Raw genomic sequence first — 25,529 nt, forward strand, 5'->3', positions numbered from 1 at the left:
TCCCGGCCCAGAGTGAATGACTGTCTGCACCATTCAGGACTATCCTGTGAAGTCTCCAAATTAAGGACTCAAGGCAATCTTGTTCAATCATAAAGAGGAGGGAGGCACTGACCCACACTACAACATGGAGAAGCCTAGGAAACATCATGGTGAGGGCAAGAAGCAGGCACTGAAGGCCACATAGTACATGGTTCCATTCATATGAAAGATCCAGAATAAGCAAATCCATAGAGATGGAAAGATGAGTGGTTGCCCAGGGCTGGGGGGAGGGGAAATGGGGAGCAACTGCAAATGGGTAAGGGGTTTCTCTTTAGGGCAATACAAGATTCCGGAACTGGATAATGCAAGTGTTCTTAATGCTACTGAACTATACATTTTAAAATGATGAAAACAGTAAAAATGAAAGCCCTAAGAGATGGTTAAGTGGTAAGATTTATGCTGTGTGTGTTTCACCACAATTTAAAAGATCAAGTTTGGGATGCCTGGGTGGCACAGTCATTAAGCATCTGACTCCTAACTTCAGGTCATGATCTCAGGGTCGTGAGATTGAGCCACACGTTGGGCTCCATGCTGGATGTGGAGTCTGCTTAAGATTCTCTCTCCCTCTCCCTCTGCCCCTCCTCACCTCCAAAACAATTAAATTAAGTAAAAAATAAAAATAAAAAAGACAAAAAAATCAAGTGAAACCATGCACACAGATCCCAACCACTCATCCAACACCTACTATGCCCAAGACACATGCCAGGGGTTTTACAGCCATGATCTCATTTCCTTAATCCCCTGAGCATCCAGCAAACGGCTGTTTCCTGTTGGCACCACCTCCCTGGGGAGGACACAGAGGAGAGTACTGTGGCTTATTCAAGAAGCCTGCAGGGAAACTGAGAACTGTTTGGCTCCAAAGCCTTTCAATTCTACCACCACCCCCGCCCCCCACCCCAGTTCCACGCTCACGAGATTCATCACCACCTCCAGGTGTACCATCTGTCTGCATTCCAGGACAGGGATTTTTTGGTAATGGGATAGGAGTACAAGCAAAGAGGAGAACACTTGCTGCCCCCTGAGTCCTAAGTGCCGTCCTGCTGGAAAACATCAGCCCTAAGTACATACAGGCCCTTAAAAGGCTTGTAAGCACAACTGGAAAAGATATACCCACCTGTACTCATGGTGCTGTGAAAACCTGGAGCAAAAACACTTAGGGTAAGTGCTTTGTCTTAAAAACAGCATGTCTCCCTGCTGGGGCTGCAGAAGGCAGCCCGTCCTCCAGGGCATCCCCCTAGGGTTCTATTTTCTCCTAGAGAAAGGAGGCACTTCGCTGGCTGCAAAGATGGGGGTCGATCCTCTGAACATTACAGCCTAACTAGTACCTCACCCCACAGAGCAAGTCAGGAGACAAATGCTTCTGACATACAGCCACGGAGCCATGATGTGGGGGGAGCACAGGGGCCTTTGTGGGGCCTACAGAACTACTATTCCCTCCAGAGAGCCCACCTGGGATCCCACACAGGCTGCAGAGCTCAGCTCAGGAAAGCCCAGGCTCTGGAAACGTTCAGCCTTAGAGAAACCACCAGAAGGCTTCAATATTTGGTGCTTGAAAGGAGGGGAGTTTAACTTATTCTGGTTCCAGGGACTGGTTGACAAAAGACCCCATGAGGCTGAGGCCTGACCATCATATCCCCCAGAAAGAAAGTCTTGACAGTACTTGCAAGAAGAATCCCCAGGTGGGGGTCAACATTCAAGGCCCTGGTGTCATTTCTTGATCAACCGTTACTATGAGCAGTTCATTGAGGTCAAACTCAAACAACCCAGGAGCATCTCAAGGTAAATATGGCTACTCCACGGGACAAGTCTGGAGACCATCACAGAGACCCAGGGAGGGCAGCACTTTGGAGCTTCTTTGCCTTTCAAAGACCCACCGTTCCATGAAGTCATGAGCCTTACTCCCACCACCCCTTCTGTCAGTGAGGAACAATTTTAGAGAACTACTTCCTGTTTTAACAATACTTCACAAAAATACAGTTTCAGCTCGTCTGATCAACAAACTTCATGCAGAGCTCTGGAAATAGAAATCACTTTGGGTCTCCCCTCTCCCTTGAACATTCTCTCTATCTCACACACACACACACACACACACACACACACACGTGCGCATGCATGCACACACACACATTTTCCAGATGAATCCAGGCTATCTTGGGTGGTTCTGTAAAGGAGAAGTGTAATGAGTAGCTTGAGGCTTAGAGGTGGGGGTAGGACGGGTAGTACAAGGATGGAAGGCACCAGGAGAAGAGGACGCAGGCTGGGGGGCCTGAAGATATCTTAGCCTCTGGATGGCTCAGCCCCACCTTGAGGCCCCCGTCCCCCCTCCTGAGGCTGTCGGGGAACAGTGCGGAGTCCCCGAGGCACCCAGGCCAGGGCCGGCCTAGTTTGTGGCTGCCCCCACGCATAGGGGAATGGCTTCAGCCACAGAGCTTATCTGGGCCGGGGTAGGAAGCGTGACTGGAAAGGGAAACCCTTAGACTACAGACCACAAGCCAGTCACGGGAAGGCCTGGTGCCCATGCCGAGAACTCTTAACAAAAAAGAAGAACCGGGTCTCTCGAGTTATTTTGGTAGATTTTCCATAGCTTTGTTAACCCTATTCTAGCTCCTGTCAGGAGCTACCCGGGTCTCTGGTTCTGGGTGCGACCTGGAAGGATGGCCAGCTTCTCTTCCCTACCGCGGACAGCCTCCACCAGAGCACCTGCTCCATGGAGAGCAACTAGGCCCAGCATCTGATCCTGACCATCCAGAAGGTGCTGGAAAAGGATTCCCCGCCCCCGGGACCCATGTGATGACTCCTGGCATCATCCTGAGGACTGCCTGTGGGGGCGTCTGCACCCAGATGAGCTTCTCCCAGGAGTCTGGGGCCTTCCTTCCACCTGGCAATGCATCAGCCATAACAATGTGCAGACACCAGTCAGCGCTCAGACGCTGCTCCCTCAGCCGATGCATGTTGAGGAGAAGCAAATTCGTTTTAATATCAGCCCGAGACACAGAAATCTCCTCAGAAGAACAAAAGCATTAGCATTCCAAAGCTCAGAAGAGTGTTGCTGTGTATGCTCTGGCCCCTCTCCCTCATCCATTAAGAGTGCTGAAACTTTTTCCACTGGGAGAATGAAACAAAACCTCCTTCTAGTCCACATGCCCTTACAGCTAATGACCTCCCCACCCCTGACTTCTTACAGAAACATCTCAAAGGAAAAGCATGCACTTGGCTCCTCCACTGTCCCCAAGCCACCCCTCCTCAACCCGCTCAGCCCAGCTTCCGCCCACCTGCCAGCGAGGCCTCCCAGCAGCTCCCTGATGCGGCCTGGTGCCTAAGTCCCTCAGACCTTCTTCTGGTCCACACTCTGGCCCCCAGCTGCCCTTTCAGGATCCTCCAACACCTTCCTGTTTCTGTCTCCTTGGGAGGCTCCTGTCTCTCTGTTCCCCCATAAATTCTGGGTTTCCCAGACTTCTGCCCTAGGGGAACTGCTTTCCCAACCACATGCTCTCCCAAGATTTCAGCCCAACCCCCTCCCCCAAGCTACGGACCACGGAGCCAACCGATTTCTAGAACTGTGGGCCTGGATGTCCCACAGACACCTCCAACTTAACACACCAAAGAACCAAGTGGCCCCTCCTGGACGGTGGGTCCTGCAGTCTCTACTCCTGGACACTGGGAGCTGCGGTCCCCAACACATGCCTCCCCCTACACTGCACCTATCACCAAGATCTGTTCCCTCTGTTCAGTCTGCCTTTTATACGTGCCTGCACAGCCCGCTCTTGTCCACTCCCGCCACTTGGCCGGCAATGGTCCAGAAAAAGAATGAGGCAAAGAATATCAAGTAGAGGATTCGAAAATATTTCTGAGAACTGGCTCAGGAAATGGAAAGCAGTTGGAGGGACAGTGGCTGACTCTGCCGAGAGCAAGCGTACACCTGCATGGGTGTTGGGAGGCAGGGAGTGCCAACAAGGAACCTCCGAAAATGGCAGGAGCTCAGGGGTGTCAGGTTGCCCAGACAGAAGGGACAAGGAGGGCAGCAGAGAGAAGCTGCTAGACCCCCAGGACCCCCGAGGGCCCCCAACCCTGAGCAGTTATCCCCCTCCCTTCTCCGTGGGGAGCTAGAATCTTCTCTAAAGAAACTTAGGGAAGCTGCCAAACAGAAGCCTGAGGAGAACAAGGATGAGACAGCATATAGTTAGGTGGACCCCCAGCAAAATCCTCCCAGCCCCGTACACTGGACCTATGTGTGGTTTCCAAGCACATCAGGCTTGTGGCCACCAGGAAGAGATTAAACAGGGCCCCCAGTCTACAGAAAACAAAAGCAGAAAGAAATTCCACAGAAGGATGTGGAAATAAAGTTGAAATCTCCAAAAGAGAAGTAGGAATCAAAAGCCAAAGAAATGACAAAAAAAGAGGAGGAAAAAAAGATAAAAGCGAAGGGGTCGCTCAGTCCAGGGGATGAGGGCCTTCCCTGGGAAAGAGACCAGAGAAAGTGGGAGGAAAGGAGTTATAAAAAGTCATGACAGGGACGCCTGGGTGGCTCAGGGGTTGAGCACCTGCCTTTGGCTTAGGTCATCATCCCGGGGTTCTGGGATCGAGTCCCGCATCGGGCTCCCCACAGGGAGCCTGCTTCTCTCTCTGCCTGTGTCCCTGCCTCTCTCTCTCTGTCTTTCATGAATAAATAAATAAAATCTTTTAAAAAAAAGTCATGACAATCATAACAACAGAGCATTGCCTCGAACTCTACATGTCCAGATCAATACGCTCCATGAAACACTCACACAGTGGGTGAACCCCAACCCCCCAAAGCCTCTGACTATACAGCTGTAGAATATTTGTGATGAAAAGGAGACTGTATGCTATTCCAGAGGGGAAAAAAACAAAGGGAACAAAACAAATAGTTTACATATAATATATTAATTCTTAACAAAAAGGGAAGGCGATGGGGCAGTGTGTTCAAAGTTCTAAGACAATGTCAACCTATGTCAACATTCAATTCTATGTTCCATCACTGTATCAGTGAAGTGGGAAAGAAGGGGGGAAAATCACATTTTCACTCAACGAGATCTTTAAATGTCCACCTGCCGTGTCCCCTTCCTCAAGAAGCCACTGCTGGCTGTACCACAACAGGCATGAAGGAGTGACTTGGGACCGAGAAGGTGCTGGGTCCCAGAAGCACGAATAGTGCTGGTGGCAAAGGAAGATCTGGGGACACCCCGGGGGGAGCTGCGGTCAGCGGGCCCCAGGAGGATGGTCCCCAAGTGAACCCCAGCTGCAGAGGTGAACCGAGAGGGCTGAGCCCATGCGACACCGCATCAAGCATTTTAGAGGGCTACTGGATGTTATAAAAATAAGAAAACCAAAGATGGTCCAAGAAGAAAAAATGTAATGGAAGCATCCCCTTTGGCTCGGCAGCAAACAAGAAAGATGAGTCTTAATCATGAAAATACAGTAGACAGGGATGCGAGTAAGTGAAAGCTCAGTTATAGCAAGAGGAAGCTGGTAGATAATATCTAAAAGTGATGAGTTAGCTCGGAAGGAACGGGGGTGCAGGCCAGCCAACGCTGGGCCTAAACCACACCGGGAGCAGCTGAGCTCCACGCAGGCCAGCCTGGATCCAGCCAAGCCCATGCTGAAAGGCGCAGCACGAACCAGAGTGGGGGATGAACTCGAGGGTGCTGCGGGGTGAAGGGAACCAACCCATCTTACTCCAGAAGGAGCATGGGTCACTTTGGGATATTTAATACTTTTTTTTTTTTTAACAAAAAAGATGGTTTTTAGGAAAACCTTTATTGTAGCACTTTTTTTTTTAAGATTTTATTTATTTAAAAAAAATTTTTATTTATTTATTTGAGAGAGAGAAAGAATGAGCAGGGGAGGGGCAGAGGGAGAAGCAGACTCACTGCTGAGCGGGGAGCCTGATGTGGATCTCGATCCCAAGATCCTGGAATCATGACCTGAACCTAAGGCAGATGCTTAACCGACTGAGCCACCCAGGCGCCCCTACTTTAGTACTTTAGATAAGAATCTCAAACACACTAAATCCTGGATCAAGTTGTAGTGTTAAATAGTATGTAATAAAAATCATAAATACCATAGGCCCTTACCCCCATAACTCTGTTAACACTAAAACACTATAAAAATGCAAGGTACCATTATATTTAAATACAAGTGCAAGTCGCTCTTGGAGCTATGGATTTTTTTTAAAGGTTTTATTTATTCGTGACAGACACAGAGAGAGAGAGAGGCAGAGACACAGGCAGAGGGAGAAGCAGGGAGCCCGATGTGGGACTTGATCCCAGGACCCCAGGATCAGGCCCTGGCCCTGGCTGAAGGTGGCGCTAAACCGCTGAGCCACTGAGGCTGCCCTTTTTTTTTTTTTTTTTTTTTTTTTTTTTTAGCTATGATTATTAGAAACCTGTACTGTGGGGCACCTGGGTAGCTCAGTCAGTTGAGCATCTGACTCTTGATTTTGGCTCCCGTCATGATCTCAGGGTCGTGAGACAGAGCCGCACGTTGGGCTCCGTGCTCAGCTCAGTCTTCTTGAGCTTCTCTCCCTCTCTGCCCCTCTCCACCACACTCGCAGGTTCTCCCTCTCTCTCTCTCTCAAATAAATAAATAAATCTTAAAAAAAAAAAAAAAAAAGAAAGAAAAGAAAGAAACCTGCACTATCCTACCACTTCACCCCTACTCTCAGCTTGTTTTTCCAAATCTGTACAAACTAACTGGAGCTTCTCCTGAGGTTTTATAACTCAGAAATGCTGCTCGGTTTTAGAAGATAGATCCATCTCTCGTGCTAATTCATGGGGGAGAGGCACTTTATAGAAAAATTTCAAGCCATAAAGAAATTGAGAAGGGGGAGACATGTTCTGAAAGCTGCCTGCTGCATATGAACACCCTGAGTTACAACCATCCTAGAGATTCCAAGGAGGGTGGGGGTGTGGGGTGTCACCCTCCCAACTCCCTAAAGTCCAGCATCCCTGCCACACATGACGAGTGTCAAGACCCTCCCAACCTAAGCGGCCACAGGCCAGGGAAGACAGCAGGAACACAGCACGGGTCCACTATTTGGAGCTTCTGGGCAAACACGTGCGTCCCCGGGGCTATCGCCGCTGCAGGAGGGGAAGGGGCTGGGACCTCGCCTCTGGTGGGTCTTCAGGTGCCCGTGCATCTGAGTGGGGAGCACTGGAAGTAAAGAGTACCAGGCTGCTCTAGGCACTCGGATACAGTGGGGAGAAGACATTGATCTCAGACCTGCAGAGCCTGCGGGATAGAGGGAAGCCAAGACAGTATAGAGGAAATAAAGAAATCATACACATAAGGTGCCAGATAAGTTGGTTAAGTGCTCTGGAGAGATCTAGATAATCCTAGTAAAAGAATGAAAAAGACAAGCTAGCACGGGTCCTATTTAAAATAATGGAGGAGGGGATCCCTGGGTGGCTCAGCGGTTTAGTGCCTGCCTTCGGTCCAGGGTGTGATGCTGGAGTCCCGGGATCGAGTCCCACATCGGGCTCCCTGCATGGAGCCTGCTTCTCCCTCTGCCTGTGTCTCTGCCTCTCTCTCTCTCTCTCATGAATAAATAAATAAAATATTTAAAAATAAAAAATAAAATAAAATAATGGAGGGGCACCTGGGTGGCTCAGCTGGTTAAGCGTCCGACTCTTGGTCGTGATCTCAGGGTCATGGGATTGAGCCCCACATTAGGCTCTGTGCTCAGCGTGGAGTCTGCTTGAGATTCTCTCTCTCCTTCTCTCTCTGCCCCTCCCACCCATGCTCTCTGTCTCTCAAATAAATAAATCTTAAAAATAAATAACTAATAAATAAAACAATGGAGGCAAAGTAAGATTCACACCAATCCCACCACTGCCTTAGTTCACTGTAGAGATGCACCCTTGACACACTCCCCACTGGACCAGACGTGACAAGCCTTATTGTGAAACTCAGTTGGGCTCACTTCTCCTCTGGCCTCCGGCCTCCCCCACTTTTTAAAATTAGTGCTTCAGAACTTACTCCCGGTTTTACTTCCCCTGTAGCCAGACCTGCTGGAGAATACACAGGCCCCGCAGTTGGAGACCTGGATCTACACCCTGGCCCCGTCTGCAGCAAGCCGGGTGTGTATCCTCCCAAACCACAGCCCGCACATCTGGAAGGATGGAGGCAGTCATGAGGTTTAGGGTGATACCCCAGACTGAGGTCTGGGCACCATGGGCCTCGTGGATGCTGCTTCCTTCCCAGCACTGTCTTCTCAGGCAGCTGGCAGGTGAGGCATTCACTGCCCGGAAGCAGTAGCCAGACATGTTCTAGGCTTAAGGACACGAACCTTCCAGGGGTCACATGCTGGGTGTCAGGGGTGGGGGTGCAGCAAGGGACTGCCAGATTCTGGAAGCTCTGTCTATAGGATGTGGATGGGCCAGTGCAAACCAACCCTGCGGCCTTCCAGCATTCACCTTGACTCCCAGGCTCCCCGGGTGTGACCCCCAACTCCCTTCCAGCCTTAAGTGCAGCAGAGCCAGCCTGCCCCTCAAGCACCACTCTCCCATCACCTGGCCTGCCTTTGGCTCATTTCTCCAAGCCATCCCCGCCCACATGCTGTCCCCTATTCCAGGAACACTACCCTTACCCTCAAACTCCACCCCCAAACTCTGTTTCCCCACCGACCCCCACCTGTGCCCCGGGGGAACCCACACTTCCCATTTCTCTGCTCAGCACACTTGCAAAGGCTGTTTGAACAAGCTGCTTTCCTTTTATATGCCTGTTCCCTAAAGAAGCTCATCTGTCTTGTCCGTGTGTGTCTCCCACACTCTTCTCAGGGCCTGGCCCTGAGCAGACACTCCCCAAAGATCTGGTGAATCAACTGAAACTAAGGACGCACAAGCATGGTGTACAGAGAGAGCGTCTAGGTGACCTGGAAATGCTGGTCCAAGTCCCAGCTCAGCCGTGGGACGGGGTGGGGTGGGGGGGTGAGGGCTCAGCTTTCTGATTAGTACAACGGGGTGGTAGGATGGTGGGAGGAGGGACAGCAGACCTGTAGGCCCCTCTCAGCCCCAACACACAGACTATGGCAGAAGAATGGACATGTTTGCTTGCTTGGCTCTCACCTAGGGTTTAGGCTGGGGCTGGACAAATCAATTGCACAGTCCAGCATTTATGGACAGTGGTCCTGGGCACTGGGGCTGAAGGAAAACAATGAGCACTCCTGTGTCCAGGGTGGCATCCTGGCCTTCCAAGGCAGGCAGCCCCACCTGCTTGCTTTTCCCCAGAGGCCACTCACCGCCCAGGAGGCTCAGACAAAGTTGTCCAGGGAGGAGAAGAAGCCTGAAGGAAGCAAATGCCAAGGGTCTTGCCTGGGAAGGCTTTCTAGGCTGACCTAGGAAATTTGAGCTAAAGGGAACCTATCTTAGCATCCACCCTTGCCCTCCACCCCCTCCACCCACAGACAGGAAAGCGATAGAAGGAAGGCTTCGCTGCCCCATCTTGGGGGAAGTGTGTCTGAGTCGGGAAAAGGCTTTGAGCAAACCAATGATGAACATTTTCCAAGCTGTTGTCTACAAACATGTAACCGCTGCTGGCTTTGTGGAGTAGAGCTTTTGGAGACAGAGGCTCAAAAGCTGGCAGTCCACAAGCTGCATCTGCCCGTGGATGTGTTTTGTTTGGCAGGCAAGATTTTACATTTTTTACAAATTAGTTCCAACATTTATAAAATCGGGATGATTTCATAAGAATCCAAATGTCCAGCTTCTCTGGAAAACCAGACAGCACTGGGCTGGAGATGGAAGAAGCTGCCCTGGGAAGAAAGGCCCACCACTTAGGATTCTGCGGGCAAGGGTGGGCAAGCGAAGACCCAGGCAAACAGAACTCAAAGCACAGAAAGCCCAGACAGCCACAGGCCCCAAAGCGTTCATTGCCAAAGTCAGCTAAAGAATCAGCCACAGCCCCTGGATGCAGGGCCCGCTACCCACAGCGGCCCCAGTCCCCACCACTCCCTATAGCCTCACACCAAAAGCTTCATGGACTCCTGTTACTCACCAGCCCCTGGAGGCATTTGGCTGGTAGCCTCTGAGAAATACATAGGCATAGGCCTCATGAACACACTCAATCCACAGGCCTTGTTCTCTATCATCTCCTCCACCTCCCCTGACACCCCACTTTCAAGGACAGAAAATCCACTGACATCAGAATTAAAGGCTACCTCCTGCAAAGAGCACACATCTACCCGGGAGAACAGTGAGAAACTTTCTAGGTAGGACGCCTGCCAACTACAGGATGTTTCGTAAAGATACGCTGAATAATTGACAATCTATCTGATCTGAGTTGCGCTTTTATCGCCACACATCTGTTAATCGCTTTACTACATCCGTACAAAATGCCGACATGTCAAACTCCGGGGAAGCATCCTCATAACTTATTCATGAAGAAAAAAATCGTGCACGATGATAAACTCGAAATAACAGAAATCGTTATTTTTACTTCAACTCTGTGTCCATTTGAACAGCTCCATTTAAAAATTAACACACTTTTAAAAATTATTAATATTTGATCAACACAAGGTACCTAATCTGAAGCTTCGGTCCTTCCCCAAACCCACCATGGATCAGATTTCTTTAGGCAATTTCAAAGTCTATTGGAAAGGCAGCAATGAGAGAAAAAATAATGAGAGAAAAAAATATATCAAGAACGTGATTACAGACTGGAAGACATACCTGCTTCTTATCCTGTGTTTTCTTAAAATCTTCACATGCTAGCCAAAATAAAACATTTTCTTCACTGAATTCCTTTTTTAAAAATTCCTATGGATAACGAGAGGAAAAAAATATCAAGCAATATTCCACTTCAAAGAGAGAAACAAACAAATAATGCCTTTTCCTTCAGGGATGGGTTTGGCTAAATGCAACAAATGAGTGCGGTTCAATCTCCCTTTGACACCTCCATCCTGAAAAACAAAGCGTATGTTTAATGTTAAAGCTAGAATTTCATGTGCATTTGAGCTTGATGACTTGGACACCGTAAGGAAGAGTAAAAATGAAGCAAGAATCTACTCACAAGTCTAAGATGACAATAAATTACCAAAGAGTAAATTTAAGTGGGAGATATATTCATTCCTTCTAGACAGTGTTTAAACAAAATACATTCCTCTAAAATCAGGCCCATTTTTTTAAACAAAAGAAAAGAAACATATTAAGCATGTCTAAAAATGCCATGATGAAAACTATTTTAAGTTGGAGGTGTGTTTTTTTTTTTCTTTTTTTTTGGAGGGGGCCGATGTTGGGGGCTTAGCAGTACAGCCTGCTATCCCGCCGTGCACAGAACAGGGTCCTGCCCGAGATCTACACAGTGCTCACTGCGGCCTGGTATCCAGGATTGTAGGAAATCCTGGTGGCTGGCCCGCCACCCCGTCCCTTAGTACCACGACGGGGACCCACAGCATCAGGGCTCACTCTGACCTGAGCCAGGGCTTAAAGACAGAAGTCGGTGGGACTCAGGCAGACCTGGAGCGTTCTCAAAATTCACATGTGGTTCTTCTAAACTGACACCTGGGGTTTCTGCTAGCCAAAACAGTTCTTTCTAGGCAGCCCTGACACCCCCGTCCTTCAGCCCTCCTCTCTGAGTTCAACTTCACTTTTCCAGCTGTTGTCCTTGTCTCTCACTGGATTAAAAGTGAATCCTGAGAGGGGGTGCCTGGGTGGCTCAGTGGTTGACGTCTGCCTTTGGCTCAGGGTGTGATCCTGGGGTCCCAGGATCGAGTCCCGCATTGGGCTCCCTGCATGGAACCTGCTTCTCCCTCTGCCTGTGTCTCTGCCTCTCTCTCTCTGTGTCTCTCATGAATAAATAAATACAGTCTTAAAAAAAAAATAGAATCCTGAGAATCCCTCCCCAACACCCAAGGGAACAAACCTTCACATCAGCGACACCCAGACCACCCCTCCCACACGTCACAGAGCTGGAAATTCTTTGTAGGTTTTACCTATGAGCAAAGTACCTCTTCACCCACCACTCCTAACACCTCCCATCCAACTATACAAAAACCAGAAAGAGTCTGGGCATGCCCCTCAGTTCTGGTCCACGGCTACCTGGGAGAGTGACAGCGTCTCCATCGTGGCCATGGCAAGTGAGAAGTCCTTATTCTCAGGTTGGGGCACAGAGTGTGAAAAATCAGCCCGTGTTTCCCCCCACAGGTGTCTAAACTACTTCATGTGTTGCAATCCACCCCCCCACCCCCCACCCCCCTCAACAATGAAAAAGGCAAACCCTAAATCTTTTCACGCCTTCTGGGTCTTCAAGCAGATTCTCCAGGGAGGCGGCCCATTTGTCTGTGCTCTTGGGGCTCTGGTGGCTGCTGCTGGAACTCCCATCGCCGCTGTGGATGTCTGTAAAGCAAAGTTCAGACTGTGTATGTGGCCCAAGGATACTTTCATTTAAAAATATCTGCATATCAGCGTCATCACCATTGTGGCTATCACAGGTCATGTACCAGAATCTTCTCCAGGCACTTAGCATGGGGAACTCACTCCAGCCCCGATGATAACCTCAGGGGGTAGGCACTGCCTTTTCCTACTTTCCCACCACTCTCCATCGCCCTTCCCCCACCCACGCCCTTCCCCCACCCACGTGTCCTCTGGCCAACCCTCAGGCAGCCCTCAAGTCTCTCTCCCACCATCCTCCCAGGGACCCTGACACAAGGGCAACTACACTCTGCACTGTCTTGTAATTGTCATGCTGTCGTGTGATGAGTTGGATGACTGATGCGCTAGTCTGAAGGCTTCCGTGTCTCTTTATCTTACACCTGCAACACATAGCAGCTCATTGGCTGGCACGTAAATAAAAGGATGCACCAGCGCTGGGCCTAGGGTGGGAACAGGAAGGCACTGGCTACAGGTGCAAAATTTCAGGGGGTTGCTAAAAAGAAAACTCAGGCATCAAGATAAATGGTATTTTCACGCAAGATTTTGAAAAATCAAAATATGCAAAGAATTCCATAACAAACAAAATACCAAAATTGTAAATAAAGACCAGATGGGGGACGCCTGGGTGGCTCAGTGTTTGAGCGCCTGCTTTCGGCTCAGGGTGTGATCCCAGGGATCTCTCGAGCCCTGGGATCAAGTCCCACATCGGGCTTCCTGCAAGGAGTCTGCTTCTCCCTCTGCCTATGTTTCTGCCTCTGTGTGTGTGTCTTTCATGAAAAAAATAAATAAAATATTTTTTTAAATTGGCCGGATGGGTATTACTGATTTTTCCATTGCCTCCATTAATGGTTCGGCATCACACCATTCCTGTGTGTGTAGATTGAATAAACAACTCTTCGTACCTGCACCTCTGCTGCATTCTCTTTCTCAAGACACCTGAAGAGTTTCTTAACTCAAGGAAAGGGGATGGGGGACCTCCAGCTAACACACTTTGTCAACTTACTTGCCTGAGAGGAAGTGACAACACAAACATGTCTCATTCTACAGAATTCAGCCCCTTCCTAGAGCCAAGGAAAACCCATGGAATGTCATTTCGGATAGGCCCAAGTTCCAAACCCAGTTTGGCCAATTCAAACTGTGTGGTAAGAGGCAAAATTCTGTGGGCCAGATAAAGATAATCCTCCTACCTCTCTGGTTATCCAAAGGACTAAAGGGGAAGCACATCAGGCATTTAGAAGCTCACAGCGGACTCTCAACAAATGTTAGTTCCTCTCTCCTCTTCCCTAAAATAATGATACATCGAGTGAACTCTTTTTATAGCTAATGCTTTTTCTCCATTGTCTTTTAAAAAAAAATTCAACGTAGAAGCATATTTCTATAAAGAAAAGTTTGAATGTAGGAGAAAATAAGCTTTTAACTAAAAAAATCAGCAAAGCTAACCATTTGTAAAGGATAAGTGAAAAAAAAAAGTCTTAAGAATATTAATTACTGGACGCCTGGGTGGCTTAGCGGTTAAGTGTCTGCCTTTGGCTCACGGGATCCGGGATCGAGTCCCACATTGGGCTCCCTGCAGGAGGCCTGCTTCTCCCTCTGCTTATGTCTTTGTGACTGTCATGAATAAATAAATCTTTAAAAAAAAAAGAATATTAATTGCTGCAAATAGCTAGGATGCCATACAGTTTAAAATGTTTTTGGAAAAAAATAAAATAAAATAAAATGTTTTTGGAAGAAAGTTGTATCTGAATACAGTGGACTTAAGAGTAACTCAGCTTCCATGATCTTTCATGTTCTATTGGGGGTCAACACACGTGTTAATTTCTCAAGCAGCTGAGACTCTGTCTCCCAGCATCTGGGAGAACTATCTGGATTTTAGACATTCGCTGGCTGACTGGAGCTAAAAAAAAAAAAAAAAAAAAAAAAAAAAAAAAAGAAGCAGAAGCCAGAAGCCCCAAGAGGGGGTGGGGGCTGTTTCAATACACACTGGTGATGGAGCACGAGAGAAAGATTTGGGGCAAATCTAACCCTTTAATTGAGAAGCAAACTCACTTGAACACAATATAAATGGACCTGACGCTTCTCTAAAGTGAATCTTCGGTTCGTGGATATTACATTAGTTTCCTACTCTCTTTGCAAATGCTGGGACGGCAAGCTTCTGAACACTGAGTTTCTTCCCAACAAAGTATAAATCAAATCAAAGGATCACCATTATAAGAAAGTTCAGCACAAGGGTTCATTTTGCCAAGCATTTCACCAATTTACTCTCCTGTTCGGGGATACAGCTTGACAATTCGCTGCACTTCCTCAGCTGATCTTCTCTTAAGTAAATACACATGGAGACACAAGTGGGCTGCTCCCAGGGACAATGTTAGGCAGCCACAAATTTTTCCTGCTGTCACACAACACCTACTTTGCCTGTAAGTTTTCGACCTTGGTCTGAAAGGGTTCCAGAACTCCTGACATCCTTTTCAATAATAAACCAAACCACATTGGGGTTTTTACTGCCACGCTGTCTTGCAAATAAATACATGGTGGATTCCCATTTAACCAAAAGAGTGCTCTGGTTAACCAGATCTTCTGGTTAACTGAGAGCTCCGATAGCAAGCCCCACCATTAGATAATTGCCACCACCCCCAACCCTTAATTCATACTCAAATCATCTTGCATATTAGGTTTCATTTGATCAAAACGTCTTATAATTCAATACGCACTAGTCTGGTCTAGTCTCTTTTATTTTATAGAGTAAGAAGTAAAAGTTTAGAGGGTATAATGATCTATCCAAGGTGACTCAACCAAAGAACTGCTCAATGGAACCTATATTGAGACCAGTATAGAGAAGGTGACTGTCCCTACCAGGACCACCTGCACAGAACCCCAGGGCTGCTCCAGAAATCAGGACTTTGCAGATAAGTGGCCCTTCCTCTCAGTTCTCAGCTGGGCTATCATCTCCCTGCCGTCAAAAGTAATGAAATATTTTTACCACCACACTGTTACATAAAGGCACAAAATTTCCAGGGCTGGCTCCGAAAGTCCACCAGGATGTATTACTCCCCATAGCCACGGCCACTGGTGTCTGGCTTCAGTGTCCTGGATAAAGACAAATTCCTTCTTGCCTTTTTGCCCACCTTCTGCCCCAACCATTCCTACTGTAGGAATCTTCTACCCACAGTCTGTCTGATGTATGTTTTTGCTTTTCCCAGAAGTATTGGTTTCAATTTTTCCAAGACTTCCTGCTTGTCTCTCAATTTTGATAAAAGCTTTTGGCTATGCCTTTTTTCCTTAATCTTTCTTGACTGGCATCAATATAAAAAGATAGCTCTAAATAGAATAGCATTTGCAAACTCCATTCATTTAATGGTGTATCTTCTCTCCAAGTCATTATCCTGACCTCCTGTGAGACTGAGCCGAGGGCCTCCCCATTTGACACTGCCCGAGAGATTGTCCCTCTACCTGGGGCGTTTTTTTTTTACTCAGGGTTCCCTCCTCAGGAGACTTTTGCTACTTCCCAATGCATGTAAGTAAAGGTTTCCTAAGACAAGTTCACCTTAAAAGTTACAGTCAGTCCAGTAATCATCAGAAAAAGGAAGAACCTTTTTCCAGAGTAAGCAGGTTTATTTCCAAGCTTAAGAATAAAGGAAAACCGGATCTCTGGGGGGCTCAGCGGTTCAGTGCCTGCCTTTGGCCCAGGCGTGATCCTGGAGTCCCAGGATCGGGTCCCACGTCCGGCTCCCGGCATTGAGCCTAGTTCTCCCTCTGCCTGTGTCTCTGCCTCTCTCTGTCTATCATGAATAAATAAAATCTTTAAAAGAAAAAAAAAAGAATAAAGGAAAACCAAGAGTTCCCAGCTTCCCAATTCCTGGCACTTGAAGCCATGAAGGTATAATTTTCTTCTTTGCTTTTTCATTGATAAAAGTTGCCATTTTAGATGGATGACACAAGAAAGTAAGCCTGGAGGGACACCTGGCTGGCTCAGTGGTTGAGCATCTGCCTTTGGCTTAGGGTGTGATACCAGGGTCCTGGGATTGAGTCCCACATGGGGCTCCCCATGGGGAGCCTGTTTCTTCCTCTACCTTTGTCTCTGCCTCTTTCTCTGTGTCTCTCATTTACTAATAAATAAAATATTGAAAAGAAAGTAAGTAAGTAAGCCTTGAATGCACAGGTGGAAAAAAAAAAGTCAAACCTACTTTTCTAGCAGCCTTAAGATCACTCAAGCTAGGAGGGAACTATTGGTGATAACATTTGTTTCCATTTTGTCCTGCTCTTTTTTATCTTGTCTTGTTGTTTAGTTCACCTTTAAAATATTCTTGCAATGAAGAAAAAAAAATTTTTAACCTCCTGAGGTCTTTAAAGCATTTTGGATCAGATTTTTGTAGGCACAAGTCTTATTTTTCTTTTTTTTAAAGATCTTATATATTTATTCATGAGAGACAGAGAGAGGCAGAGACTTGGAGAAGCAGGCTCTCCGTGGGGAGCCTGCTGAGGGACTCGATCCCAGGACCCCAAGATCTTGACCTGAGCCAAAGGCCAAGGCTCAACCACTGAGCCACCCAAGTGTCCCAAGACTTATTTTTCAATAAACTTATGTTCAGATTAATCTATCGTGAGCTAATAACAACAGTGAACACTTGTAAATGGCTTACGCTGTGCTGGGTGCTGTTCCAACGGGGGGTTAAATCCTTCACACCTCCCAGGGCCCTGTGGTGAGCTTACGATTATCCCCACTTCACAGAGGAGGAAGCACGGATGAGGCACAGTGACTTGCGAGGGTCCCCCCGCTGGGAAAGGGGGGACTGTGCTCAGAGCACAGGCCCACAGCACATGTGCTTTACCACGAGGCCCTGTGGCCATCTTTGTTTTTGATAAATGCTGAGGCCAGAAGACAACGGCCTTGAAGAGAAAGACAGCAGCTGCCCCGTGGGAAAAGACTGAGGAAACCGAGAGGGAATTCAGTGCAGAGGAAAACCCACACAAGACCGGGCCAGAATCATCTCACATGCAAACACAAAGTACAGACACTCTCCATTTACACTGATGTTGTTCTGGGTGGTTTCTGACTTCAGCAAAAGCCATTATTTCAAAGATACAGATGGCTGAGGCTGGTTGCTGGCAGCATATTTCGTAATGCATTATTTATAGATGCTGTGATGTCATATCTACCAGAGAGTTTCGCCAGACATTAATTCTTTGGAAATCCATACGCAAAAGGCATCTGTAACACTCCTCGGAACTGAATGCCTACAGCGTGGATCCCTCCTGTTAGTCTGCAGGAAGGCCTGGCTAATGATCCTGCATGGACCATTTTCCCAAGGCAAAAAATGTCCTGGGAATATCTCAATACGCAGCTTCCTCAAAGCAGAGTCAATGCACATCATCAAAGAGTCTATCCTAAGTACCCCTAAAACTTACAGCATTATTAAAGAAAACAAACCCAATATTCAAGCCCAGGAAGAGGCAGAAATGTTCACTCCAAATTCTGAAGTGGTTTGGTGCAACACACACACACTCACCCCCTCCCACGCACACACACACACACACACCATTCTCCTGTAAATATTCAAGGAAAGTGCACACCCCCAGAACTTTATTTAAAACCTCACATCAGGGGCGCCTGAGGGGCTCAGTCAGTTAAGCGTCCAACTCTTGGTTTCAGCTCAGGTCGTGATCTCAGGGTTGTGAGATCAAGCCCCGTGTTGGGCTCCACACTCGGCACAGAATCGGCTTCAGATTCTTTCCTTCTCCCTCTCCCTCCTCCTCTGCCCCTCCTCTCCCTCTCTTTCTCTCAAATAAATAAATACATTAAATCTTTAAAACCTCATATCAACTACACCCATCAAATGTATTACTTTTTTTTTTTTAAGTCATCCAAACTTAGAAGCAAAAAAATCGGTTTGTTACAACTGGTGATCTATGTAAGGCTCTGGAGAAACTGGGTCATGGAAACACTCTATCTAAATATTACTTAAGTGTTTATCGGCTCCAGTATCTAATGTCTGAGAATAACTACCCTTCGAGCATGCAATTCCCTTGGTGGAGAGGTTTGCGTGAACTGGAATTAGCAGAATATAAGAAGAAGAACGAAAAAGTATTAAAATAATCATCATAATAGCAAGCATCAAAGACCAGAGGAGGAGAGCAGACTGCAAAGAGGATTGGCTGGGCTCGGAAAGGGCTTCTTGGCATAATTTTGCACGTGAAGCCCAGACCTCAGGGGCCAAGTGCTCAGGCGGTGTCTGCAAAGGTCGCCTCTGCACCTGCGTCTGCCCTCCACACTCCCCCAGCCCCTGCCCTGCCCCGCTGTCACCCGGGCAGTGGGCGAGCTGAGGACATCTGCCGACGGGGGCGGGGGCCACTCCTTACGTTCCATGCTCTGGGGTCCACCCGAGGCGTCTCACGCAGCCCAGAAACCCACTGCCTTCTCAGAGACGCTTCGTGTCTCTGCCCGGGGGCTGCGGGGGCTCCTGAGCACCCTTGGGTCCGGAGGAAAAACAAGACTCCATCCACATCCTCTTTTGAGTGGACTAAACAACAGATGGCCACTGGTTTCCAGTTTCTACCAGAGGGAAGGAAATCAGAACGCCAGACTGTTATTTGCAGCCTCCCTAGAATCTCTACTTTCTAGGCAAAGGCCCAGAAAAAATAAAATTACCCAGGAGCCCTATCCTGGGGGTGCAAATGAAGACCCCGGCCTTCACGCTTCCTTCACATCCCAGAAGCCCTGTGCTGCCCCCAGGGCCTGACACTCGTGCACAAATGTGTCCTCGCTCCACCGGGGCCCCACCCGCCCGGCGAGGAAGTGAGCCTCGGAGAGGCTGTGCGTTTCTTGAGTAGGAGCTGCGCCTTCCCCAGGGTCGGCTGTGTCTGGCACTCCTGTTCGTGTTTACACTGATGGATGTTTCCCGATAGATTGGGGGCGAGGCAGGGGAGCGGGACAGCTGTAAAAATAGCTGCCTGGCTGAGCACTTGCTATAGATCCCGTCTCCACGTCACAGCAACCCTTGGAGGTGTGGGCTCCTCGGTGGCCCGTTTTACAGAAGAGGAAACTGAGGCACGGGGAGGTTCAGTAATGTGCTCCAAGCAAAGAAGAGGATGAGGTGGGACCCAACCACCCTAAGCCGTCTGGCCGCAGAGCCTGGAAAGGGAAGGGCAGTGACAGATGCAAGAAGTCAAAGGCGGGGCCCTTTTTCTCACGGAGCTTAAAATGAATTGAGAAGATGAGCCCAGGAGTTCCCAGCTGGCTGCCTGCCCCCAATGCCACAGGCTGGCATGAAGTTTTCTTCACTGGTTCATGAACAAATGCGAAGATAAGGAAACATTTACCATGTCAGCTGTCTTGATATGGTCAAGACAGCCTCGGGTTGTTTTTAGGAAAGAGATCATTGTATTTATTTACACGGTACCAAAATCAAGAGACACAGGGGGAGTACAGGGGAGCAGGGCTTCCTGGCCTGTCCCTCAGCCAGCCACTGCCTCTCCCTGGACACAGCAACCTCTAGCAGATTCCTGTGGATCAGGACGTTTCTGACATGAGAAACTATCTGGGGTGTTCGGGGATGGTTGACGATGGCACGGTTTTCAATGTCCTGACTGGAGAAAGGAAGAAAGGGGAGAAAAGGAAGAAGGGGGTGGGAGGACAGGAAGGAGAAAAGTGGTCAGCTCCATATTCGTATTTATATATATACATATATATATTTTTTTAACTCTAAATATAACTTAACACGATGACTAAATGGATACTGCGTGAACTCAGGCAGGTGGCTCAGGACTTGGGTCAGACATTTGCGTTCTCTGGTCTGTCCCGTGGGAAATGGGTGGCTCTGCCCGTTGGTGGCCTCTGCAGCTGCCCAGGGACAGACAAAGCGGGCAGGCTGCGGCTCAGGGGCACGGAGGCCGGGAGAGCGGGCCCGCGGGAACAGGGAGACCCGGCCCTGGGAGAGGGCTCAGGAGAGAGGACGCTGTGGGGGAACAAAAGGGGCAGAAGTGGGAACCCGCAGCCACCCACGGGCGGAGCGAGAGCCCGGGAGCAGGCCGGGGAGAGATGAGGGGTCCCCGGGCGCTGCGCAGACGCAGAGGGGGCAGCACGGCTGACCTGCAGGCGCCTGGCAAGGCCCTGGAAGGATTCGAAGTGGCCTAGAAGGGGCACGAGGCCCCAGAAGTCTGCATGGGGCCGTGTGTATGTCCCCCCCACCCCCCCGACAGTGGATGCCTCCTGACGGCTCTTATCGAGGAACTGCTGCTGCGGCCTGCCCGGGCCCCCCCTGCCCCTCCGCCCCTCTCGGGGCTGCTGCCCTGGAGAGCTATCTGGGGGAAGCAGAAGACAACCAGGGAGAGTAAATTTAGTACAATTTAAACAGCAACTTTCCGAGCCCAGCGGCCCCCGGGGTGGTGGGGATTACTCCATCAAGGTAGGAAGCCCAGGAAGCCCCAGGAAATGGCCCACCAGGCACCTGCTGGGGTCCCCCCAACTTCTAACAGTGAGGAAAGGAGACATCAGTCACATAGAGTCAATGAAGAGAAAGAAAGCTCCAGCGGCACCTGACACCTGCCAGCCTCCAGGCCACTCTGGGTGGCACTGAGAGCTGACACCACCGATCCAGCCGGCCACGGCCCGTATAAGACAACACCCCTCGGACCGCCCAGCCCCTCTGTCCCTGAACTGCTCTCCCTGAACCCACAGGCCTGAGCCAGTGATGATCTGCAGGGCAAGTTTCCCCAGAGGCCAAGACTGCTCTGCTGCTGGGTTTGTTAAAACAAAGACGTTAAGTTGCTATGTTGACTGTCATCTTTAAATAAAAACTTAAGCCCAGTAATAAATCTGAAACTGGTCCCAAGGGTTTAATGGGATAATGGACAACAGGCCTCGGGGGAGGGCCGAGGCCTGCCTGCAGGGTGGGGATTCCCTCGACGGGTCACCCCTCAGTCCATTCGCAGAGGGGAGGCTGTGGCTTTGGCTTTGCTTTCCAAGTGAGCAGCATCACAACTGCCACCAACAGTGTGAGTCGTGGTGGGGGGCAAGAGGGTGGCCAGATTCCTTCAAGGGGTCCTCACACTTCAGTGGCCTAAGAATCAACTCGGGCGCTTATTGAAAATTCAGCCTACTCTCCCTGCCACCTTGGGTCCCCAAGACTGAATCTGCGGGTCCAGGGTGTGGCCTGGAAAGCTGCATTTTATCAACCTCCTTTCCACCCTCAGTTTGTTCACGAACACACTTTGGGAAATCTAAAAAAGGAAAATAAGGAAATCACACTTTGAACCTTGCAATTAGGGGTTTGGGACTCCAAACTCTGAGCTTGAAGACGTTGTCTCCAATAGGTTTTGCTGAAAAGCAGGAAAAGTCTACGGCAGAAGGTTCTGGGAGGCAGGACAGCAGTCAGGTCCATATCAGGGGCCTCCAGGGGGTGGATCCAGCACTTGTGGGGCTGGAAGCTTATACAATTTGGAGAGCCAGCTTAGGAAAAAAAAAATCAAAACTACCAAATAAAAATGTACAGGGTCCCGTGGATCGCTTGGCTGGCTTCCCAGCATCTCTGCCTTGGGTCCCACATTCCCTTTCTCACTTGACTCCTTTTCTCAGGGCTGGATGGTGATGCCCAAATGGCTGGGCGTCATTTGCCGTTTCCCATCAGTGGGGCACACTTTAAGCCTAAAAATCCCAAGGAGATTGGGCTCTTGGAGGCCAGGCCCCCAATACCAATCCATGATGCTTAGCTACTAATCTTTCTATCTGTGACCTCATCCCATGTCGTAAGGCTGAAAAGTAGATGCCCTGAAAGAGGTATACTCCACTGATGTCCCTAAAAAGTGCCCCAATCTTTCTGGGGGTACAATCCTCACACATGGAACACCCTTCAAAACCAGTATGCCTGAAAATGACACAAAGCAATGAATAACCAGGCAGGGATGTTCAGAGCAGCTCTGTTTATAATATAAAAGGGGGAAACTAACCATTCTTAGTCATTTATTATGTGCACTAAGGACTTCATGTGTTCCGGTGTGTTTAATCCCAGGACTCTATGAAACCCACTTTACAGAGGGGAAAACAGATGCAGGGGTGTGCTAGTAAACCAGCTATCCTAGGGGGGAAAAAAGAACTTGCTTTTTAGCATTTGCCCATTTCCATGGTGAAACGTAGTAACCAGTTCTCAGATTTCCTGGTAATTTGGCAATTGGCTCAGAGGTCAAGTGGTCACTGAATGATAGCCAGGATGGGAACCAGGAATTGAACTCTAGGGTCCAGGTTCTGACTACCCTCCTGTGAGTGAATAGCCACCTACACGGAACACCTAAAACGAACACCCTCCCACAAAGGAATCCTTTAACCCACAGACAACACAGCAAGATCTAGGAGCCCGCTGCCACAAATATAAGCTCTTTCCACTAACCCTATGAAATCTGCCTTTATTAGAGGTGTCCTGAATATTAAATATGAAGATTTGCCTACGTTGTTGGATGGGAAACCAGGTCCATTCCAGTGCTCACAGAGGGACAGCTGTTTGGTTCCCATTTTGCAGATCTTTATCTGCACAGATACAAAGTTTCAACAGCAGCCGAGGCGGGATTTTTTGTCCCAGCGGGTCTGGTTCCAGTCTATCCTCTCAACTGCAACGTCTCTCATAAAATAGGATATTCAGTGAAAACAGGACACGGACCAATGTGTCCAGAGTCTTAGCACTAGAAAGAAGTGACTCTTGGAGTGGGAAGGGGCAGAAAAGCCTCTGACCTCCACAGTCGGGCAAACTTGGGTTTCCAGGATTCTCCGTCCCCCAGTTAAGTGTGACTTGGGCCGAGTCACCTAATAGCTCCTGGCTTCCGTTCCCTCTTGTGCAAAGTGGCCTTACCTGTCCCTATCTCACAGGGTCGCCCCTCAGGGTGCAGACAAAACACAAAACTTGGTGAGCAGAGACCGGGGCCCACATTGCGGGCTCACGGGAGCGCAGCTATAACTGAGAACGAAAGGGCAGGACGGTTGGCATCAAAGCCACGGGCTCATCGTCCCCGTGGATTCTTTGTCTTATCCAACGGGCTCCAAAGTGAGGCTCCGGCTGGTCCAGTGTGGCAGCCAGGCGAGTCCGGGGTAGTGTCAGCGCGCCCCGGGCGCCAGGGGAGAAGCGCCGGCCCCAGCCCGGTGTTCGCCTGGGGTCCCGCCGCGCCCGGGCGCCGCCGAGCATCCCCGAGCATCCCCCGCGAGAGGCGGCCGAGCTCCAGACGGGCCGGGCCCCGCCACGTTCTGCTTTCGGGTCCGGAGCGCGCGCTCCCTCCGAAGTTTGGGGGCGCGTGGGATGCCCTTTCCCCCCAGACCATCGCTCAAAAGAAAACTGCCGTTGTTCCCCCTTTTGCCCAAACTTCCTCCCCGGGGCGCCGTTCGGGGCCCTGCGCCCCCGCCGCGGCCACGACCGCAGGGGCGCCAGGGGGGACGGCGCGGGCGGAGGAGGGGCGCGCTCGGGGGCGCTCGGGGGGCGCTCGGCGGGTGCGGGCACAGGGGCGGGGGGGCCCGGGACCCGGCGGGCAGCGGCGGCCGAGGCGGCAGCTCCGGGCGCCCCGACCCGCAGCCCCGGGCCCGGGAGCCGCTTACCTGACGGCGGCCGCTTCCTGCTGAGCCTGCTCACGGCGCGGTTGAACATCGCCGCGGTGGCCCCGGGAGGAAGGAGGAGCGGCCGGGCGGCGCGGCGGCTGAGCCCGAGGACCGCGGGCAGGAGGAGGAGGAGGAGAGGAGGAGGAGGGGGAGGAGGGGAGGAGGAGGAGGAGGAGGAGCCGGCTCAGCGCCGCCCCGCCCCGCCCCGCCGCGTGGCGCGCTCCGTGCGCCCTGCCCGCCCTGCCCGCCCTGCCCGCGCCGGGGCCCCGCTGTCCAGCCCCGGGGGCGCGGGAGGCCGCGGGTGACCCGACGCCGAGGCCCGGCCCCGCGGCCCGGAGGGAGAGCCCCGGCCCGGGGCCCCCGCCGCTCCCCCGCCCTGTCCCTGCAGCCCGCGGCCAGGGGCGCCCCCTCCGCACGGGCCCGGGCTCCCCGCGGGCCGGGCACTCCCTCCGGGGAGAGCTCCGGGGTCCCGGGCCGCTGCGCGCGGGGGGCACCTGGGCGCCTTCCCCGGGGGCCCGGGGGCCCGGGGGCTCCGGGGCGGGCCTCGGCGGAGCTCGCGCGCACCCTTGGGTTCCGACGCCCTCGATGCCTCTGCCCCGCACAGCCGCCGGCGGGGGACACTTCTCCAACTCCGGGGACACGTGGTGCGGCTTCCGGCAGGGCTTTCCGCTCGGGCCCGCTGGGCGCTCCCTCCGCTTCCCACCTCGCCGCCGCCGGTCACCTGCTCAGCGCGGCGCGCCCCCCTCCATCCATTGTCTCGTTTCCGTGCAAAACAGCCCCAAAGGGGGTGTCATTAGCCTCGTTTTCTTGAGCGTTCGGTTTCCGAAGAATTGTCTTTCTGGCGAGTCTTATTTTTCTCCTTGTGTATCTGGCTTTGTCTCCAAATTGGTCTTTATTTTTAGCTGTGCTAATTGCTATTTTTCTAAACCGCTCCCCAGTCGTCGGGCCCTGCCACCCATCGTTTTGCAGTGTTTTCACTAGCTGGCACTTTCTTTTATATCATCTATTCTGAGCTGCCCGTTCTGCTCGTTTTTCCTCCCTCCTTCTACCCACCCGCTCGGTCCCAATTCCAGCCCATCTTCTGGCCTTCTACTGTTGCTTCTCATTTCTGTCCTTTTGGCCCCTCAAAGCCACTTTTCTCAAAGTATTTCTAAGCACCCCCTCTCCTCTCTTGCCAGAAGAGGATTTTCTGGCTCCTGAAGATGATCATGGGGATTGTGAGGATGGTCACTACGGTGACCAGGAATAAGCTTAGAGCCCAGGAGAAAAACCTCGATTTAAAAAAACAAAACAAGACAAAAAAACCCTCTTCCTCCTATCCTTAGCCTGCTTTGGGGGTGGGCTCCCCACCTGCTTCCACACCCTTGTAACATACTGCAACCACAGGCAGCGGCTTCATTAGTTGTCTAAGAGCAGGGCTTTGAAAATCCCAGAGTCCTGGATCCAAATGAAGTGGCTACAGTCTCAAAGCAATGCCAAGGGTATCTGTGCAGCGCACCTCCCCAGAAAACCACTCTGGAGACCAAATTACAGGTAAA

At 50.5% G+C, this 25,529-nt stretch overlaps 1 protein-coding gene across 3 annotated transcripts in view; it reads right to left on the bottom strand.

Annotated features, from left to right (window-relative positions):
• Nucleotides 1–24,151, bottom strand: part of RGS10 (regulator of G protein signaling 10) — a 39,808-nt gene extending 15,657 nt beyond the window's left edge. Inside the window, exons 1-4 of one of the 3 annotated variants that reach the window (XM_038578953.1) lie at nucleotides 23,992–24,095; nucleotides 13,613–13,708; nucleotides 12,271–12,389; nucleotides 10,725–10,811 (exon numbers count right to left, since the gene is read on the bottom strand). In XM_038578953.1, the coding sequence (XP_038434881.1) occupies nucleotides 10,725–10,811; nucleotides 12,271–12,389; nucleotides 13,613–13,649 (243 nt within the window). In that variant the 5' untranslated portion in view covers nucleotides 13,650–13,708; nucleotides 23,992–24,095. Of the gene's footprint in view, nucleotides 1–10,724; nucleotides 10,812–12,270; nucleotides 12,390–13,612; nucleotides 13,709–18,779; nucleotides 18,936–23,991 lie in introns of those variants that run through there. The other 2 variants (XM_038578952.1, XM_038578954.1) reach the window with 2 other exon arrangements.
• Between the last annotated feature and the right edge of the window lie 1,378 nt (nucleotides 24,152–25,529).

This window comes from Canis lupus, chromosome 28 (assembly GCF_011100685.1).
Source record: "Canis lupus familiaris isolate Mischka breed German Shepherd chromosome 28, alternate assembly UU_Cfam_GSD_1.0, whole genome shotgun sequence".
In the NCBI taxonomy this organism is placed as follows: Eukaryota; Metazoa; Chordata; class Mammalia; order Carnivora; family Canidae; genus Canis; species Canis lupus.